General features: G+C 40.0%; 1 protein-coding gene across 1 annotated transcript in view; it reads right to left on the bottom strand.

The window, feature by feature from the left end:
- The window catches only part of LOC136863849 (zinc finger TRAF-type-containing protein 1 homolog), a 190,217-nt gene that overhangs the window by 30,843 nt on the left and 138,584 nt on the right, over positions 1–20,790 (bottom strand). The window contains exons 4-5 of the mRNA XM_067140183.2: positions 19,093–19,253; positions 17,995–18,197 (exon numbers count right to left, since the gene is read on the bottom strand). Of these exons, the coding sequence (XP_066996284.2) occupies positions 17,995–18,197; positions 19,093–19,253 (364 nt within the window). The remainder of the gene's footprint in view (positions 1–17,994; positions 18,198–19,092; positions 19,254–20,790) is intronic.

Below are 20,790 nucleotides of genomic sequence, written 5' to 3'. Positions count from 1 at the left end.
TACTCAATGTCCTTGTTTGCTAAACCTAGGCTGATGATGGCATAAAAAAATGCCAAAACCGGTACCTAAAAATTATTAATAAAATGTGACATTTAAATTATATCACATTTTAAGTTGTATTGAACAGGTGGAGAATCCTACCCTTTATTTTTGAATGTAAATCTTTTTTCAATACGGACCAGCTATGAAGTTTTTGACGTTAAATTTGATACGAGGATCATAAGTAAAAATCTGTGGCCCCCTCGTAGCCCAGATTTAACGGCATGTGATTTTTATTTGTGGGGAATGTTAAAAAATGTAGTTTATGGGAACAACCCTCACACACTAGATCAACTTAAGGACAATATAAGAGCTGCAATTGCATCCATCAGTGCTGAAGAACTTGGCAGAGTAACCGAAAACTTCATTAGGAGATGCCGATTATGTTTGGCAGCGAATGGGGAACATTTTCAGCATAAACTGTAAAAATGGTGAGTAAAATGCATGATAAATGCATCATAATATATGATCATGATTTTGATCACCGTATTCTGCTATACATACGCATATGCGGTAGCCGGCAACTGAACCGTCACTGGCGGCCAAGATCCAGGGAGAAAGTCCTTGCCAAGCATAAATAAAGACCCTGTATAAAGTAAATATAGTCAGTTTTAGTTACTCATATCACATCATTTGTTTCATCGCATTAATTCCTCTGATTAGGTTGAAGTCAGGAAGGGCATCCGATCGTAAAAACTAGCTACGAAAATTCGTCTCACTTCACACTCGACCCCGTAGAGAAAAGGGATAAGTGTGTCGTATTATAGTATTATGCAATATTGATAGAAACGAACTTCATGGCCAGTCATTTGTCTCTGTCAGTTGAGCAGTAGGCATACCGCACAATAAACATGTTAAATCTAATAACTGTTTTCATCTGAATTATTGTCTTGTATCGCCGACTTCCCTGCTACCGGCATGCCGGCATTCCAAATGATGTCATCTTCACTGCCATCTCATCAGCCATGCTCGAGAGCATTCGAGCTCCCGTCTTTTTGAAACTTTTAAAAATAGTTTTGTTCCTGACTATTGAGTCCAAACAGTGAGAATCTATTCTTAATGGTTTTTGGAGAGTTTGTGTATATGCATCAGAAGCCATTCCTTCCGAATAAAGACAACCAGCAGAAAGCGTACCAAACCAACAGCTGATAACTAGCATATGTTACGAGTTGTACTTCCGAATGTAATACAGTGACTGGAAGCGTTCTTTGCAAAACTGCAGTTATTGAAAGCCAAACCCTTATTTTTAAGTATATTTTATGCTTATTTTCCTTATTTATCACATCAGAATTTATCTAAACAGCTGTAATAATAATAATTTAGTGTGGCTATTTCTAGCCGGGTGCACCCCTTGTAAGGCAGACCCTCCGTTGAGGGCGGGCGGCATCTGCCATTTGTAGGTAACTGCGTGTTATTGTGGTGAAAGATAGTGTTATGTGTGGTGTGTGAGTTGCAGGGATGTTGGGGACAGCACAAACACCCAGCCCCCGAGTCACTGAAATTAACCAATTAAGGTTAAAATCCCCGACTCGGACAGGAATCGAACCTGGGACCCTCTGAACCGAAGGCCAGTACGCTGACCATTCAGCCAACGAGTCGGACAAACAGATGTAAATAAGATGAGATAGATCGCATTGTTCAGGTTAGGTATGCTATCAACTGCCCATATAGTGCCAGAAGTTCCACGACGGGAAGATTAGAAATAAATAACAGGAAAGTTTACTGCATTTATGGATATCTACAGGTGTGGCGGTAATGAGTTTCATTATCATAATATTTAATTTTATACGATCGTTGTCTCCATTTTTTAATGTTTTGTTTGGCATGTCCGAAAATCGTTAAGTGGGGCATAACATTATTATTATTATTATTATTATTATTATTATTATTATTATTATTATTATTATTGTTATTATTATTATAATTATATAATTCACTGGGGCCATCAAGGACCACGTTAAGTCTTGTTGCATTTGACACTGAACTTGGCCTTCTTTAGAGCCCAAATTTCCCTCATTCTTTGTGAGTGGGCCTGCTTACGCTCCTCTGTCCAAGGGGCACCGTGTCTTCTCTTCGGTTGCTCGTTTCGGTTTAGCCCGTTCGTCAATATTTTATTGCGGAAGAGATCTCTGTTAAGGGCGTCATCAGCTGAGATATGTAGCATTTGCAGGTCTTCTTTGGTATTTCTAAACCAGGGAATTGTGGTTTTGGGGTTTGAATCAAAAAAGTGAAAGATTTCTTTAGCTAACTTTCTTCCGTCCATTCTTTTCAGATGACCCGTAAAATCGTGCCCGTCTTTTTCTGATTGTGTCGGTAATTTTCTCTATTTTGCTGTAGACTTCTTCGTTGGATCTCTTTTGATGTATTCCATTTCTGTACTTTGATAACAAGATTCCTCTCACAATTTTGCGTTCTTTTTTCTCCAGTTCTTCAAGGAGTCCTTTGTTGGCATTTAGAGACAGGGTTTCGGCTGCATATAGAACTACTGGCTTCAGAACTGTTTCATAGTGACGTATCTTGGTGTTTTGGGAAAGGCATCTTTTGTTGTAGATTGCGCGGGATGTTTGGTAGGCTATTTCCAGTTTGTGTACTCGCTCCTGAAGTGCTTCTTTGTCCAGTCCATTTTTCATGATGATCTCACCCAGGTATTTGAATTTGTCTACTTGGGTGATGTCCCCATATTTTGTATGGAGTTTTGGTGGAGCCTCTTTGATGTTAGTCATTACTTCTGTTTTCTCAAACGATATTATCATTATTATTATTATTATTATTATTATTTGTGAGGTATGTTGGTGAGTTAAACAGTAGTTATGATTGGATTGTTTTTATCGCATTTTAAACCTAGTTCTAACAAAAAAGAACTTATATTGCTCTAGTTACGAGATATTAAACTATCACTTTGTTAATGCTCTCGCCTGCTATATTAATAGCAACAACCGTGAATATTTCTTAACTAAAGTAAACTAGTTTCCTCATCCCGAGGTGGTGCAGCTCTTTTTAGACAAGCCTCCAGTGGTAGGGAGTTGCATGTACCATTTTTACCACATATCAATCTTCCTGCCGTTCATAAATCTCTGGCAATACAGTACTGGAAATTGAACTCAGGCTCCAGATAACAACAGCTAATTACGCTAACCATTACGCTGGCGGACATTCTTAACTACAAACACGGACATATACATGAATGATGCGTGCTTGCAATGTGCGGGTCAGACACGAAACCTATTTGTGCGACGCCAGCAGAGCTGCAGTAGGCCTATGCTACAGAGGCAGACATTTCTTAAATATGAAACACAGATGTACCGCATGACTTCGAGGCGTTTTCATTGCGTGGGTTGTACAAACGAAACTATTCACAAATTTGCGCGATGTCATCAGAGCTGCAGTAAGGATTGTTTCCGCTTCGAAGTGGAATTATTGTTGTTCTCTGACAAATTACGTTGGGGGTCCTTGTAGGCAAGATTTATTTTTCATTTTCTTTGTCTCGGAAACTGCATGAGTTGTTGGGTGTTCGAGGAGTGCTGTGGTGTCTTCAACAAGTGGCAAAGCCATGGTGAAACCATGTCCAAACGTCAACGGGTTGGGCGGCATCACCTCATTATAGATGTCTGACGTCATAGGCTGGGCAGACTGGTAAAACAGGACAGGCGGCAAACTGTGCCGGAACTAACATCAGACTTTAATGCTGGGCAGAGTACAAGTGTGTCTGAACACACAGTGCATCGAACACTCCTAAGGATGAACCTCTGCAGCCAACGACACATGCATGTGCCAAAACGTCACGACATTGGCCACTACGACTGAAATGGGTACATGACCATTGTCACTGGACACTGGCGCAGTGGCAGAGCGTCGCATGGTCTGGAATCCTGATACCTTCATCATCTCGAGGTGGTGCAGCTCTTTTTAGACAAGCCTCCAGTGGAAGGGAGTTGCATGTACCATTTTTACATTACATAATGTAAATACACACAGTGTAAATAAAACTATGTATTGAATAGGTGGAAAACTTTTATGTTTATTATTTGTAGGTATCCTTGACACCTGTACTGTGGGACAGAGAAAAGCTGGCGATGGCTCAATTATGCTCTGGGGAACATTCACAGAGGTATCCATGGGTCCAGTGGAGCTCGTGGAAGGCACCATGACAGCCGAGAAGTATCGTACACTGGTTGCAGACCACATACATCCCTTCATGACGATCATGTTTCCCAACGCAGTGAAATTTTTCAACACGATACTGCGCCATGTCACAAGGCCAGGAGTGTGATGGAGTGGTTCGAGGAACACAGTGGCAAGTTGCAATTGATGTGCTGGCCCCCCAACTCGCCGGAACTTAACCGATCAAATACATCTGTGATGTGATTGAAAGTGGCGTCAGAGCTCATCGCCCCCCTTCCCCGGAATTTATGGGAATCGGGTCACTTGTGTGTGCAGATGTGGTGGGAACTCCCTCCAGCGACCTACCAAGGCCTCACTGCTCCATGCCAAGACGCATCGCCACTGTAATCCGTGTGACAGGTGGACATACTGGCTATTAGGTAGGTGATCATAATATTCTGGCTGATCAGTGTATATCACATGTCATGTTAACTTACAAGCAAATACAGTCACACCAATTCACAGTCACAGCACAGTTTACTATATCGCATGTCATGCACTGTCTGTCGCAATTAGTCACTTGTTTGAACGTCGCACACTCAAACAGTCTCTGTTTGATACCTCTAACTGGTTTGTATCAGACTCCATGCTGACAAACAACAACTGTAGACTTACTTCATGGCAGACTCTCAACTGGAGCACAACTCCGTGAACCAAAGGCTCCTCAACTCAACTACTGCACTGCACTCAACCACACTTCATAACAGAACTACAGACTTCACAGCAACAGTCCACCACAACGACATTCTCTAAGCACTCTTGACACTGACACAACTCTACTCTCACTCCTGACCAAGTCCCTGTACACTTTATATGTGCCGAGCCAGCTACTCGATATGTTTCCAGAAAGGGAAGGTGTCAAGAAAACTCCAGAGACTGGACACATCCAGAACACTCTCAAGCGCCGCCCTCGAGAGTTAACATTACGATCACACATACATATACCATCAACCTAGTAAATACTTAAATTATATGCTAAATGTTTATTACCACATTTTTCCTGTACATGTTTCAAGAGCATCAATTCTCTCTTCTTCAGCCATTATACAAATTGCCCAAAAGTCTTATATCTATTTCTATAATATTATAACATACAATGTCATATGGTTACAAATCTACTTATAACCTGTAAAGCAACTCATTCTAATATCTCCTAATTAAACTACAATCTATGTTAATAATCAAACAATACACTTTCTTCCACTTACAATCCAGCCTTGTCAAAATAATAACTTCTACTCACTGTGCTAAAGTAAGTGTCTAATTCATGCACGCATTAAAATTTCTTTTGAACAGCTGACAGCGAATAGAAGATGAATACACACACGACCAAATTTGCCGCTGGAGGACTGAGATAAGGGTAATGACCCGGTTTGGAGGTTGTTCAACTGGCTTGCATGTTGCCCTACAACAATAACAGAAAGCAAGGCCAACTGTGTTTACATGTGTACAGCCGACTGACATTTTAATGATGAAAGGATAGACACATATATAGTTGGTGTTGGCTCAAGGACAGTGGGACAGCAGAGGAGGAAGCTGCATGTGTCCAAAGACGCAAACTGTGAGTGGAAGGTTTTGGTAAGTTTGTGTGAATTAGACACTTATTTTAGCACAATGAGTAGAAGTTGTTATTTTGACAAGGCTGGATTGTTAAGTAGAGGAAAGTGTATTGTTTGATTATTAACATAGATTGTAGTATATCTAGGAGATGTTAGAATGAGTTGCTTTATACGTTATAAGACTTGTAAGTAGATCTGTAACCATATGACTGTATATTATAATATTATAGAAAATAGGAAATTTGTATAACTGCTGAAGAAGACAGAAATGATGCTCTCGTAATATGTACGGGATGTAATGTGGTAATAAACACATAATTACACATAATTTTAAGTATTGACTAGGCTGATGGTATATGCATGTATGATTTTAATGATAATGAGATTGTGGTCAATACGGACCAATTACAAATATTTAACTCTTATACACTCAGCGAGCCGATCTGTTGGCTTGAGTGGTATTGCTTAAAACACTCAGCGTGCCGATCTATCGGCTCTGTGTTCGGATGGCTTTATTAGTACCTTAATGGATTCCCAGATGTCAGGAAAATACAGCAATAGTAGCTTTTGGAATTAGTTTACACTTTTCTTGAGAGATAGAGACACTAAGCTCATCTGTTTGGAACAAATGAAGTTATCAAACCGTGTACGTTCACCGCATGGCGAGTTGAAGTGTGCTGCTTGCGAGTACAGTCTCCTTTAACCTTCAAAATACATGTTTTTCTTCGTTTTATTGTTTCCTTTTTAATAGTAATTTATTGTTTATTATATTTTGTTTATATTCAACATTTAACGATGTTCTGAAGTGAAGTTTAGTTTAACATTTCGTGTTATTAGATTTTCGTACCACGAGTAGGCCTAATTTTTTTTTAAGTGGCTGGGCCTAGTTCTAAGCTAAATAATTCCGATGTTTTGGATTATTTAGATGCTTTAGACGATGACAGTGACTTTATAGCCAACAGTGATTCAGGTTTTAGTCTGACTCATTGGCTGAATGGTCAGCGTTGAGGCCTTCGGTTTAGAGGGTCCGGGTTTGATTCGCGGCCAGGTCGGGGATTTTAATCGCCTTTGATTAATTCTTCTGACCCCGGGACTGGGTGTTTGTGTTTGTCCCAACACTTTCCTCTTCATATTCAGACAACACACTACGTTACCAACCACCACAGAAACACACGATAGTGATTACATCCCTCCATACAGGGTTGGCGTCAGCAAGGGCATCCGGACATAAAACAGAGCTAAATCATGTGCAACACAGTTCGCACCCGCGACCCCACAGGTGTGGGAAAAGCTGTGTATAAAGAAGAAGAGGAGTGATTCAGATTTTACAGATAGTGATGATAGGAGAATGTTTCCCAAAACACAAATGCTTACTCCGGAAGGTACTGTATATGTACAGTTCTTTATGTCCGGTGCTATAACTCATGACTAAATAAGAATATTTAAAAAAATTATATCATGTTATATAGAATTAAATGCTCATATTTTCAGAATGACTGAACAACAATATCACTAAAGAACATATTACTTTTTCAGTATTCGAAAACCGATTTTTATTTTTTGTAATATTTTTTAATTTTCAATTTTTTGGTAGTAAAATATGCCATGAACATTTTCGGGATTTTATTCCTAAAACTATATTTAATAGTGTACTATTGTGATTTATTTCAATTTTGTATCTGGGGGATTTCTTTATACGGCTATTTTTTACATTTTAACATGCATAATCATGAAAAATAGCTGCCTCTGTGGATCAGCGGTAGAGTGTCGGCCTCCGGATCCCAAGATAGCGGGTTCAAACCCGGCAGAGGTAGTCGGATTTTTGAAGGACGAAAAAAGTCCATTCGACACTCCATGTCGTACGATGTCGGCATGTAAAAGATCTCTGGTGACACATTTGGTGTTTACCCGACAAAATTCATTAAATCTCAGCCACAGACGCCCAAGAGAGTTTCGGTTTATTCGGTCTGCCATCTAGTGGGCCTAGAGTAAAACGGAACGTCGAAATTGACGAGCAGACAGCCAGATGGCGTCAAATTGAAATGTCTGCACACGGTAGCTGAGGCCATACGATTATTATTATTATTATTATTATTATTATTATTATTATTATCATGAAAAATTGTCTGAGTGTTTTGGGCTTGACTGGTGAAAATAGCCTGAGAGCAAAAGGTTTAACCAATATGGTTAAGGTTTCTCAGTTGTCGCCAGAGGGAAGGGCCGGCACATTTCACTCCGGGTTCGTTCTTCCTAAGTGGTCTTAAAAATATACAGGCCTCACTTGGACTATGTGCAAGTAGGGCAGCATCCTGCTTCATGAATTTACCGAGCTCAGAACACTTTAAGCAAGCCTCGGACCTATGGGAGTAATGGAGTCCCACTCCCATTTGACAGGCGAGGGACTCCTTGGAAACAACTTGGCGAACGAAATGGAATTCGATGGGGAGCTATCAATATTAATGGGGCTTATGGAAGAAAGAAGGTAGAACTTGCTGAGTCAGCAAAGAGGATGCATCTGGATGTGCTAGGAGTAAGTGATATTCGGGTAAGGGGAGATAAGGAGGAAGACATAGGAGATTATAAAGTGTACTTGACGGGTGTTAGAAAGGGAAGGGCAGAGTGTGGGGTAGGGCTCTTTATCAGGAATACCATTGCACGCAACATAATTTCTGTTAGGCACGTAAGTGAGCGAATGATGTGGGTAGATTTGTCAGTGGGAGGAATTAGGACAAGAATTGTGTCCGTGTATTTACCATGTGAGGGTGCAGATGAGGATGAAGTTGACAAGTTTTATGAAGCATTGAGTGACATCGTGGTCAGGGTCAACAGCGAGGATAGAATAGTGCTAATGGGCGATTTCAATGCGAGAGTTTGGAATAGAACTGAAGGATACGAAAGGGTGATTGGTAAATGTGGGGAAGACATGGAAGCTAATGGGAATGGGAAGCGTTTGCTGGACTTCTGTGCTAGTATGGGTTTAGCTGTTACGAATACATTCTTCAAGCATAAGGCTATTCACCGCTACACATGGGAGGCTAGGGGTACCAGATCCATAATAGACTATATCTTAACAGACTTTGAATTCAGGAAATGTTTTAGGAATGTACGAGTTTTTCGGGGATTTTTCGATGATACAGACCATTATCTGATCTGTAGTGAACTAAGTATCTCTAGGCCTAGGGTAGAGAAAGTGAAATCTGTCTGCAAACGAATAAGGGTAGAAAATCTCCAGGACGAGGAAATTAGACAGAAGTACATGGATATGATTAGTGAGAAGTTTCGAACAGTAGACAGTAAGCAGGTTCAGGATATAGAAAGTGAATGGGTGGCATACAGGGATGCTGTAGTAGAAACAGCAAGGGATGCCTAGGAACAACTGTGTGTAAAGATGGGAAAAGGCGAACATCTTGGTGGAATAATGAAGTGAGAGCAGCCTGTAAACGTAAAAAGAAGGCCTATCAGAAATGGCTCCAAACAAGGGCCGAGGCAGACAGGGATTTGTACGTAGATGAAAGAAACAGAGCGAAACAAATAGTTGTTGAATCCAAAAAGAAGTCATGGGAAGATTTTGGTAATAACCTGGAAAGGCTAGGTCAAGCAGCAGGGAAACCTTTCTGGACAGTAATAAAGAATCTTAGGAAGGGAGGGAAAAAAGAAATGAACAGTGTTTTGAGTAATTCAGGTGAACTCATAACAGATCCCAGGGAATCACTGGAGAGGTGGAGGGAATATTTTGAACATCTTCTCAATGTAAAAGGAAATCATCATGGTGGTGTTGCAAACAGTCAAGCTCATGGGGAGGAGGAAAATGATGTTGGTGAAATTATGCTTGAGGAAGTGGAAAGGATAGTAAATAAACTCCATTGTCATAAGGCAGCAGGAATAGATGAAATTAGACCTGAAATGGTGAAGTATAGTGGGAAGGCAGGGATGAAATGGCTTCATAGAGTAGTCAAATTAGCGTGGAGTGTTGGTAAGGTACCTTCAGATTGGACAAAAGCAGTAATTGCACCTATCTATAAGCAAGGGAACAGGAAGGATTGCAACAACTATCGAGGTATCTCACTGATTAGTATACCAGGCAAAGTATTCACAGGCATCTTGGAAGGGAGGGTGCGATCAGTCGTTGAGAGGAAGTTGGATGAAAACCAGTGTGGTTTCAGACCACAGAGAGGCTGTCAGGATCAGATTTTCAGTATGCGCCAGGTAATTGAAAAATGCTACGAGAGGAATAGGCAGTTGTGTTTATGTTTCGTAGATCTAGAGAAAGCATATGACAGGGTACCGAGGGAAAAGATGTTCGCTATACTGGGGGACTATGTAATTAAAGGTAGATTATTAAAATCAATCAAAGGCATTTATGTTGACAATTGGGCTTCAGTGAGAATTGATGGTAGAATGAGTTCTTGGTTCAGGGTACTTACAGGAGTTAGACAAGGCTGTAATCTTTCACCTTTGCTGTTTGTAGTTTACATGGATCATATGCTGAAAGGTATAAAATGGCAGGGAGGGATTCAGTTAGGTGGAAATGTAGTGATCAGCATGGCCTATGCTGACGACTTGGTCTTAATGGCAGACTGTGCCGAAAGCCTGCAGTCTAACATCTTGGAACTTGAAAATAGGTGCAATGAGTATGGTATGAAAATTAGCCTCTCGAAGACTAAATTGATGTCAGTAGGTAAGAAATCCAACAGAATTGAATGTCAGATTGGTGATACAAAGCTAGAACAGGTCGATAATTTCAAGTGTTTAGGTTGTGTGTTTCCCCAAGATGGTAATATAGCAAATGAGATTGAATCAAGGTGTAGTAAAGCTAATGCAGTGAGCTCGCAGTTGCGATCAGCAGTATTCTGTAAGAAGGAAGTCAGCTCCCAGACAAAACTATCTTTACATCGGTCTGTTTTCAGACCAACTTTACTTTATGGGAGCGAAAGCTGGGTGGACTCAGGATATCTTATTCATAAGTTAGAAGTAACAGACATGAAAGTAGCAAGAATGATTGCTGGTACAAACAGGTGGGAACAATGGCAGGAGGGAACTCGGAATGAGGAGATAAAGGCTAATTTAGGAATGAACTCGATGGATGAAGCTGTACGCATAAACCGGCTTCGGTGGTGGGGTCATGTGAGGCGAATGGAGGAGGATAGGTTACCTAGGAGAATAATGGACTCTGTTATGGAGGGTAAGAGAAGTAGAGGGAGACCAAGACGACGATGGTTAGACTCTGTTTCTAACGATTTAAGGATAAGAGGTATAGAACTAAATGAGGCCACAACACTAGTTGCAAATCGAGGATTGTGGCGACGTTTAGTAAATTCTCAGAGGCTTGCAAACTGAACGCTGAAAGGAATAACCGTCTATAATGATAATGTATGTATGTATGTATGTATGTATTTAAGAAGTACGATAAAAGGAAACAGTGCCCACAAATGTTATCATTGTAGTACTGGTATACAAGAAGTCCACCAGAATTCAATATAAAATGAATAAAAAGTTGAATGGATGTATCTAAAATTAAAAGAGTGAAGAACTGTGGAATAACGAGTATTGTAAGAAACATTTAAAAGCATTTTACTGACCGTTCAAAGATAGGCCAATGCTATTATTTTTCAACACTGCTGTATTCACCTGCAGAACTCGAAGCCTCGTCATCTCTGCTCCAAACTGCGTGATCTTCCGTGCCATCCATCATATTTGATATGCTGCATTTCTTGAAGGATTCCATCATGAGACCCTTAGGAATGTGATCCCATGCAAATTTAATCCATTCACATACACTATGTGATCAAAAGTATCCGGACACCTGGCTGAACATGACGTACAAGTTCATGGCACCCTCCATCGGTAATGCTGAAATTCAATATGGTGTTGGCCCACCCTTAGCCTAGATGACAGCTTCCACTCTCGCAGGCATACATTCAATCAGGTGCTGGAAGTTTGCTTGGGGAATGGCAGCCCATTCTTCACGGAGTGCTGCACTGAGGAGAGGTAGTGATGTTGGTCAGTGAGGCCTGGCACGAAGTCGGCGTTCCAAAACATCCCAAAGGTGTTCTATAGGATTCAGGTCGGGACTCAGTGCAGGCCAGTCCATTACAGGGATGTTACTGTCGTGTAACCACTCTGCCACAGGCCATGCATTATGAACAGGTGCTCGATCGTGTTGAAAGAAGCAATCGCCATCCCCAAAGTGCTCTTCAACAGTGGAAAGCAAGAAGGTGCTTGAAACATCAATGTAGGCCTGTGCTGTGATAGTGCCACACACAATAACAAGGGGTGCAAGCCCTACATGAAAAGTATGACCACACCATAACACCACCGCCTCCGAATTTTACTGTTGGCACTACACGCGCTGGCAGATGATGTTCACCGGGCATTCGCCATACCCACACCCTGCCATCGGATCGCCACATTGTGTACCATGATTCGTCACTCCACACGTTTTTCCACTGTTCAAACATCCAATGTTTACGCTTCTTACACCAAGCGAGGTGTCGTTTGGCATTGACCTACATGATGTGTGGCTTATGGGCAGCCGCTCGACCATGACATCCAAGTTTTCTCACCTCCCGCTGAACTTTCATAGTACTTGGAGTGGATCCTGATGCAGTTTGGAATTCCTGTGTGATGGTCTGGATAGATGCCTGCCTATTACACTTGACGACCCTCTTCAACTGTCGGCGGTCTCTGTCAGTCAACAGATGAGGTCAGCCTGTACGCTTTCATGCTGTACGTGTCCCTTCACGTTTCCACTTCACTATCACATCAGAAACAGTGGACCTAGGCATGTTTAGGAGTGTGGAAATCTCGCGTACAGACTTCTGACACAAGTGACGCCCAATCACCTGACCATGTTCCACGTCCACGAGTTCCGCGGAGCACCCCATTCTGCTCTCTCACAATGTCTAATGACTACTGAGGTCGCTGATATGGAGTACCTGGCAGTAGGTGGCAGCACAATGCACCTAAGATGAAAAACGTATGTTTGATACGTTTGATCACATAGTGTACGAGTGCTAACTTCAGTCTCTCTATTTTGTCTGTAGGTGTCATGTCGTGATCGGCACATACCATCCACTCCATGTAAAGGTTTTTCAAGTGTGCCTTAAATGGCCCATTTATGCACTCATCAAGTGGTTGAAGCACTGAGTTGATTCCACCCGACATGGTAACTAGGTCCATATTCCCTGCCACTAATCTCTTCAATTCTTCTGTTGCATGGCTGTGGAAACTGTTCAGCAATAGTTTACTGCTCACATTAAGCAGGGCTACAGGACTTTGCTCCCATACACTTCCAGTCCAGTCAATAACCAACGTATTGTTCATTCATCCCCTCTCCAGTTCCTTCACAACAATCATTGGTGATAAGTTTTCATTCTTGGGAATTGTGTACCATTTAAATATTACGTAAAGTGGTAGCATTCTCCAGTCTACAAGTACCGCCTACATAACTCTGCAGCGTTCCGTTTCGTACCCAGCTTTTTGTACATTTACAGTCTTTGAATCCTTCACATTTATTGTGGTTTCTAAAGGCATTGCAAAGTAAACCAGGGTTTGGTCGGCACTGCTGATTTGTGATAATAAATATTGATACTACTTTCGAACATGAATCACATATCTTTGAAAGTATAAAAGTTTCACTCGATACACTTCTGCAATACATTGCAAAACAGTGTTTCTCCAACAAAGTGGCAGGTTATTTCTCACAAAGGATCTATGCATCCAGCACCTGGTTGCTTAAAAATCCTGTGTCACACTAAGCACTTCTGTTATGTTCATAACTTGCAGTTGACACATATCCGTACTCGCAGCATACTCAAACTGGCGCCTGGAGGTAATAAATACCACATATTTTCCTCTACTTGAGGAAAATTAGCTGACAATACAAGGGAAGCAAGCTTATTGCTGTTGCTTGACAGTAATTTGTCTTTCCACACACGATTCTGGAATGTCATACTTTCTACCCGTTGCATGATTCCTTAACTCTTCAGTCTTTTTAACTCATTAGTTTTCCTGAGGCACTGAAGGAAAACAATCCTTTGCCACTCATATTTGCACACGTTTTGGGGAACACTACACTGCCATGGTTAAGAAAATATGTGAGCCACAGCGTGTACGCTTGAAATTGAGAGCAGAAGTTTCACTGGATGTACTACACCAGTCAAATAACTACGGTTGGGACATGACCGAAATTAAAGTCTTCACGTATGGCGTACACCCCACTTTTAGAAAGCTTTTTTTTTTTTTTAAAGTTGTATGTTGTACGCAAGAAAATACGGCACCATGTCAGTGATGCTCACTGTTGATAGAATTAGTACAAAAATTTAGATTCATCACTATCTCAAATATTACAGCTAGTATGATAAAACTGTAACAGACATAAAAGACTGGAGATTGGATTTTCTAGTCATACACACAGCTTAGATAAAACTAGTTTTTGCAGAGATATTGGAAGTTCATGAACACTGTAATAATTGTGAATACAGTCAACACTCGTTAACGCAGACCCCAACACGTCACACTTCGGATAACTTGTACGTTTTTCGAAAAAATCCTCGCAGACTAAAACGTTAACGGTAATGCAAGAGGCAGGAAGAGATCTTGCAATGCAGCGCTACTATCCCTCTCATCCCATCACCCAAGCTAAACACAAGCTGCATACCAATGCAGTGCGTCTCGGCCACTGGTCTCAGCCTGCCAAGCAGAGCTTGTGCGTAACAATGCCAACGATCAAGAGAAAGTGAGCTTTTTTATGTTTTGCAGAGAAACTTAAACTTATTGAAAAGTGAAAAGAATATGGCATAGCAAAACAAACAGTTTCAGACATAAGGAAGACAAGGGAAGAACTAAATATGTTTGCTGTGCAATGTGATGTCAAAACAACAGTTTCCAGTAGAGAATGACTGAAGTTGCCTGGTGACACAAATTTGGAAAATGCTGTACATAAATGAGCTACATGCAGCAGCAGTCCAGTGGTGTTTCAGTTCGTGGTGTGGAGCTTAGCTGAGAGATGTGTTTTGCATATGAACATTAAATTTCAAACTAGCGATGGCTGGCTCTATCGTTTCCGCAATCGGCATGGAACTGCAAACAAGAGTGTTTGGTGAAGTGCTAAGTATTACATGTAACTAACCTAGAATTTAATCTAGAATCTAATGTAGAAACACAACAGACATTAGTCACAGTAACGTAAGAAAGACCACAAGACTTTGTAGCAGCAGTCAAAGGGATGCTTCACTCATTCTATTACCTCGAAAGAAACATAAACAGTTACTCAGGATTTGGATAGAAGCCCCCCCCCCTTTAACTACAACTACATTAATACAATCTGCTACCAATGGATATTCAAGTCGCAATAAACAAGAACTAATTATTCTAATACTTTCACTGATCAAATCACCAGACTGCAGCAAGCTTCGAAAATTCTAGGAGCTGGTCTCCAACGGTTCCAAGATTTTAATTTTTAGAATATCATTTCGACTCAAATTACACATGGAGTCAAATCATAGTTGTTTTTAAATAATTGCATTGGAGATCACAATTATTAACCAAATTCTCAATATCGGAAGTTACTGTGTTCCAGAAATCAATGGATTTTAGAAAAAATGACTCCTATATTTTAACCTTCAGTTTATATTTATGACTCAAATTTAAAGCCATATTACAGTTGATTCAATCAACCACAGCATTGTGAAAACAATTTTAGCCAAATTTTCAAATTGTAGTTACTATGTTTTGGACGTCAATGTATTTTACAATTAAGGGTTACTCCAATTCAACATTGTAATTATGAAAACAATTTTAACCAAATTTTTAAATTGTAGTTGCTATGTTTTGGACGTCAATGTATTTTAGAATTAAGGGTTACTTCAATTCAACATTGTAATTCATATTGTCATACTTTTAATGTGTACATAATTCCTATGTTTTTTACATATTATTACTAAACATGGATTTATACTCAAGCAAAAAAAAAAAATTGTAAAAACAATCCAAATATGACAGGTCTTAACCTTGAGACAATTACGTAGGCTGAAGATGCTTGTAAATAAAGCGAAACATGTCCCTGTAAATTTGTGTTGTAGTATTATGAACTAGCAACACAAAACCAATTTGTATTGAATGTGTGGATTAAAATAATCACTATATTGTAAGCATTTGAAGTGCTAAGTGCCGATAAAGCTAGTGTTGAGCCACTTAGAACACACTAATCAAGCAAGGCATTCATTGTGTGCAAATCCAGATGGAAGTCATTGCCTTAATTCAGTTACAGTCAGCAAATCTTGTTGGCCTCGCATACTTAAGAATTTCATAGAAAAAGGTACTCTACATGTGCATTATACAAATTCAAAAAGTGCATGGTTCACCCAAGAAATCATAATGGACTGGTTTGAAAAAGTTTGTTCCTGAAGTGCAATGATTCCAAATAGAAGATCTAAAGATTGCCCCTAATGGTGTCAAGGCCATTTTGCTTGTAGACAACACTCCAGCACATCCAACTGCGTAGATGTGTAGCACTGTTGGAAAAATTAAGTGCCTGGTATTGCCTCCCAATACCACCTTCCTTATCCAAACAATGGACCAAAGTGTTATTTAAGCATGCAAAAGATTGTACAAAGTGAAGTTTCTCGATGGAGTGATTGATGGTGGTACTGGGCAAAACTCAGGACAAAGAAGATGACTGCGAGGGTGGAGGACATTGCAGAACATTCACACCTACAACAATTTTCACTGGGCTTCTACTTGGAATGAAGAAAAAACTTCTACGCTTGCCAATTGCTGGAATAAACTTCTTTTTGACACAGATGTAGAGGGTTGGGAGGCCACTGATTATCTTGTCACTGTTAACAGCTGGTGAAACAGGGCCCACTCTAAAAGACATTCATGAGTGGTTAGATAGAGAAGATGGAGACCCAGGCTACAAGATCCAGACAGAAGAAGAGATCGCTCGTGATTTCTTGTCTGCTACCACCAAGGATGACAGTACAGACGAAGAAGAAAAAGAAGAAAAACCCTTCTCTAAGCTGAAACTGTCAAGTGCTTGCGAAGTTCTGGACATTCTGATTGGTGTTATAGACGCGACTTCAGACCCTGAACTACAGCCAGTCTACAGACACTTTAGGACTGCACGTAAGATAACTGTTCGCATGCAACATAAAAAAAATTTCACTAAAGAAGCTAGACAGCTTTTTCAACCCTGTCAACATGATGGTAGACCAATCATTATTGTGCTCTTAGGTCTACCGAATCAGACTCTGACTGATGTACTTAATGCACACAGCTAGTACCGTACTGTTGCAGTTTTATAGTTCTAGTATACCTAGCTGTGTTATTTGTGTTTCCGTTTTACAGTACCTGGTATGTACTGATAACCTTGTTTCATTAAAGTTCAGTAGACTATTACTGCTGTATAGGTTATGTACTGTGCTAGTTTTCATTTCTTAATAATGTTATTTGCTTTACGTCCCACTAACTACTTTTACGGTTTTCGGAGACGCTGAGGTGCCGGAATTTAGTCCTGCAGGAGTTCTTTTATGTGCCAGTAAATCTACCAACACGAGGCTGACGTATTTGAGCATCTTCAAATACCACCAGACTGAGCCAGGATCGAACCTGCCAAGTTGGGGTCAGAAGGCCAGCGCTTCAACTGTCTGAGCCACTCAGCCCGGCTTTTAGTTTCTTAGGCACAACTTATTTCCTTTCGATAACACATACTTTCTGTAGCTTGGAGAGATTTCCACCCACTTTAATCCGAATTATTGAGAGTTGACTGTATATCATTTCATATATAGAGAGAGCCTTCTTTTAGCAAGTTCACGAATTGCAAGGATCGTTCTAGCCATCTCCTGCTTCCATTTGTAAAACAATGAAGTAGGATAAAAACTGCAGCATTACACTAAGGAAAAACTTACCAGAATAGAAGAACTGAATCATAACCGGCATGAAATTGGCACAATTCCTCCAAATGTGCTGAAATGTAATTCTGAGAATGTATCTAATTATTGTAAGCTTTGTTTAGAAGAAGATGACAACAAATTACAGCATTTCCTGTATGATAACTTAAACCACAAATCTGCAGTAATTTCATGTTTGAAACAGTCTGTATCCTGATGGCTGCTTGATATGTTAACAATGAAAGAGAGCTTGCCAACAGTTGGCAAATATGAGTTTAAGAGGACTTTTGTTTCCCAATCCCTTTTAAGGCTTCCAAAACTATAAACTAAAATGATAATGGTACCTGAAATTGACAGCCTTGGCTGCTAGAAGTCTGTTGCACTCTGCTGTATCAGGCAATGGGAGCTGCACATAGGGACTCTCATTTTCTTGATCAGTAAATTCAAACTTATATATCCTAGCGTTGACCTTCATATCACCAAATGGGCCTCGCAATATGAGGTAGTGCAGGCACAGCGGGTACGTTGTCTTGGTTTTCAGGATCAGCTGCAGTTTGTAACATAATATATAATAGCAATGAGGGGGATTTATATGGCCTACATTCTCTAATTAACTTAATAGGAAAATAAAAGGGAAAGATGGAGATAATACAGGAAAAACAATGCATTTTCATCGATCATATTTGCAATTAACGTCATACTAAAACTGATAATCAAAGTTTAATCAAAATTAATCTTGTTTCAAATTTAATGTTACAAAACTGATATTGAGTCAAAAGTGAATCATTTAAGCAAATAAGCAAATTTACCATGGAAGACTTACACACTGTCAAACGATTAAAGTCAATAATATTCATTTTAGAAATATAAAAGTTTTTCGATTAAGATGAGAAGAAAAATTGATGAAGTCATACAGAAGTCAGTAAGGCTCTACTGAAACTTCCCTTCATTACTTACAAAACATATATACGTACCTAGAGTTCTCAAGTACCTGCATTCCACAAATAAACACATGGTGACCAGCTCCAACTTCCAGCTTCTCACTTCTTCCAATACTGTCTTCGTTTTAAATCAAGACATTCTTCCTCAGGCAAGTGGAGGATTTTGCAAAAACTCTCTAATGAGTTAGTGATGAAAGTAATAGGGCACTGTTGGATGATTCTCACATCAGTGCTTTGCTGTTTGCAAATAAAATAGCTGAAGCTAGACAGGAAATGGAGTACTAATCTCCAAAGTGGTCCAAGCTGCTTGGCTTCCCTACTGGGGAAGACCACTGACTGAAGTCACACCAAAGTAACTCCCACGATGCTCCGGTGGAGAACCTAACTGTGGGACTGACGGGGGTTAAGGACAATGGATTAAGGACATCTTACATCCCCATACTTACCAATGCGTTTGGAGTATCGACGCTGCGAAATATTGAGAGCCCATTCCCACTTTACCTGATATGTCATATCCCTTTCGGAGCTCTGAGTCGGGTCTCTCTGGCTATTGTTAATGCGTGCTTTCACCACCCACTGATTGTTGAATGCACTAAATCGGCTGGTCTCATAGAACAGCTTGTGCACAAATTCATCAGTGCGATATGGCTTCATCTGCAAATCTGTTAATCAAAGAACACACACAATATTAGGCACTGTTTAACTTCATCAGAAATTCTTAAACATATTCCTTCCTTATGAGGTGCAGAAACAAAGTCTTAGCCACTTTTCAAATAAATTAGGAAAAATTTTACAAGTGTATGAAAAACAAATCACTGGCATTTTTATCTTCTCCCATGCTACCTGTAGTTCAATCGTAGAAAATACTTCCGACTTACAAAATTTTATTGAAAAAATAAAATTTTATTGGAAAAATATAGATGATATCCACCAAGTTCAGGAAGAAAAGGTGAAATGGGAAAAGGCATAGTTTTGAACTAATCTAATGATAAAAAAACTGATACAATACGTAGGCCATAAATTTAAAGTGTTTTGATCAAACAACCATTTTAGAGTGGGAAGGCATCGGTGCACTAAAATTATTCTACTACAGGGATAGGTCACCAATCAGATGACTACCTCTAGTAGTGGTAGTAGCAGTAGTACTACTTTGAAAAGACTGAAGAAATTATATCTGACCACATTTCTTGATAGCAAGTATGGAAAAATCAAATGATGCAATCATTTTAAGTAACTTGCAGAGATCATTTCCTTTAATGCATTATAGAAAGAAGTCCTGAAATATCAAACCAAATGCATGGAAATTACTTTCCACCTCTGTAAACCCACTTGTTAGTACAGGTCAGTCTCACAGCAGAAGAAATACAGCCACTACACCATAGTAGTATGCCCTGAAGCCTTGCACGCTGCCTCGCACACTATGGTGAGATAGAGAGGATCCAAATGAAAGAGAGTAAATTTCTAAAAAAGCTCTGACTTATGAGGAAGTACCCTCTTATACAGAAGGAATGGTACATGACTAGAAAGGAATGGTCAATATTCAGGAATATGACAGGAACGATCATCTGAAGCAAAAATCTTCATATGGACATATGCCCTATTCCAAATAGTTTCCGAGATAGAACACATTTAATGAACACTTGTTTTTGGGCTACAGGCGCACATGTATGTGTCTTACAAGCCCAACCTATTTGACGTTTTGAAATGCGTACAGGTTTTCCACATGTACAGTAATGTTTGCCATACAAGTTTTTGTGGGATATTGTGATGCAAGTGCGATAAACAGATATAGCTTGAAAACAATATTCTCTCACCCATGGGTAACTAATGCAAATATCAAGCTCGAATTATTATTATTATTATTATTATTTTATGATTTTTTTTTGCTAAGGGCTTTACGCCGCACCGACACAGACAGGTCTTATGGCGACGATGGGATAGGAAAGGCCTAGGAGTTGGAAGGAAGCGGCCGTGGCCTTAATTAAGGTACAACCCCAGCATTTGCCTGGTGTGAAAATGGGAAACCACGGAAAACCATTTTCAGGGCTGCCGATAGTGGGATTTGAACCTACTATCTCCCGGATGCAAGCTCACAGCCGCGCGCCTCTACGCGCACGGCCAACTCGCCTGGTTATTTTATGATTATGGTTATTATTATTTTTACTTGTAATGTATAATTATGAAGTGTTTACATCCATT

The sequence above is a fragment of the Anabrus simplex genome, chromosome 2, assembly GCF_040414725.1.
Source record: "Anabrus simplex isolate iqAnaSimp1 chromosome 2, ASM4041472v1, whole genome shotgun sequence".
NCBI lineage: Eukaryota > Metazoa > Arthropoda > Insecta > Orthoptera > Tettigoniidae > Anabrus > Anabrus simplex.
This window is presented reverse-complemented; position numbering and strand designations above follow the sequence as displayed.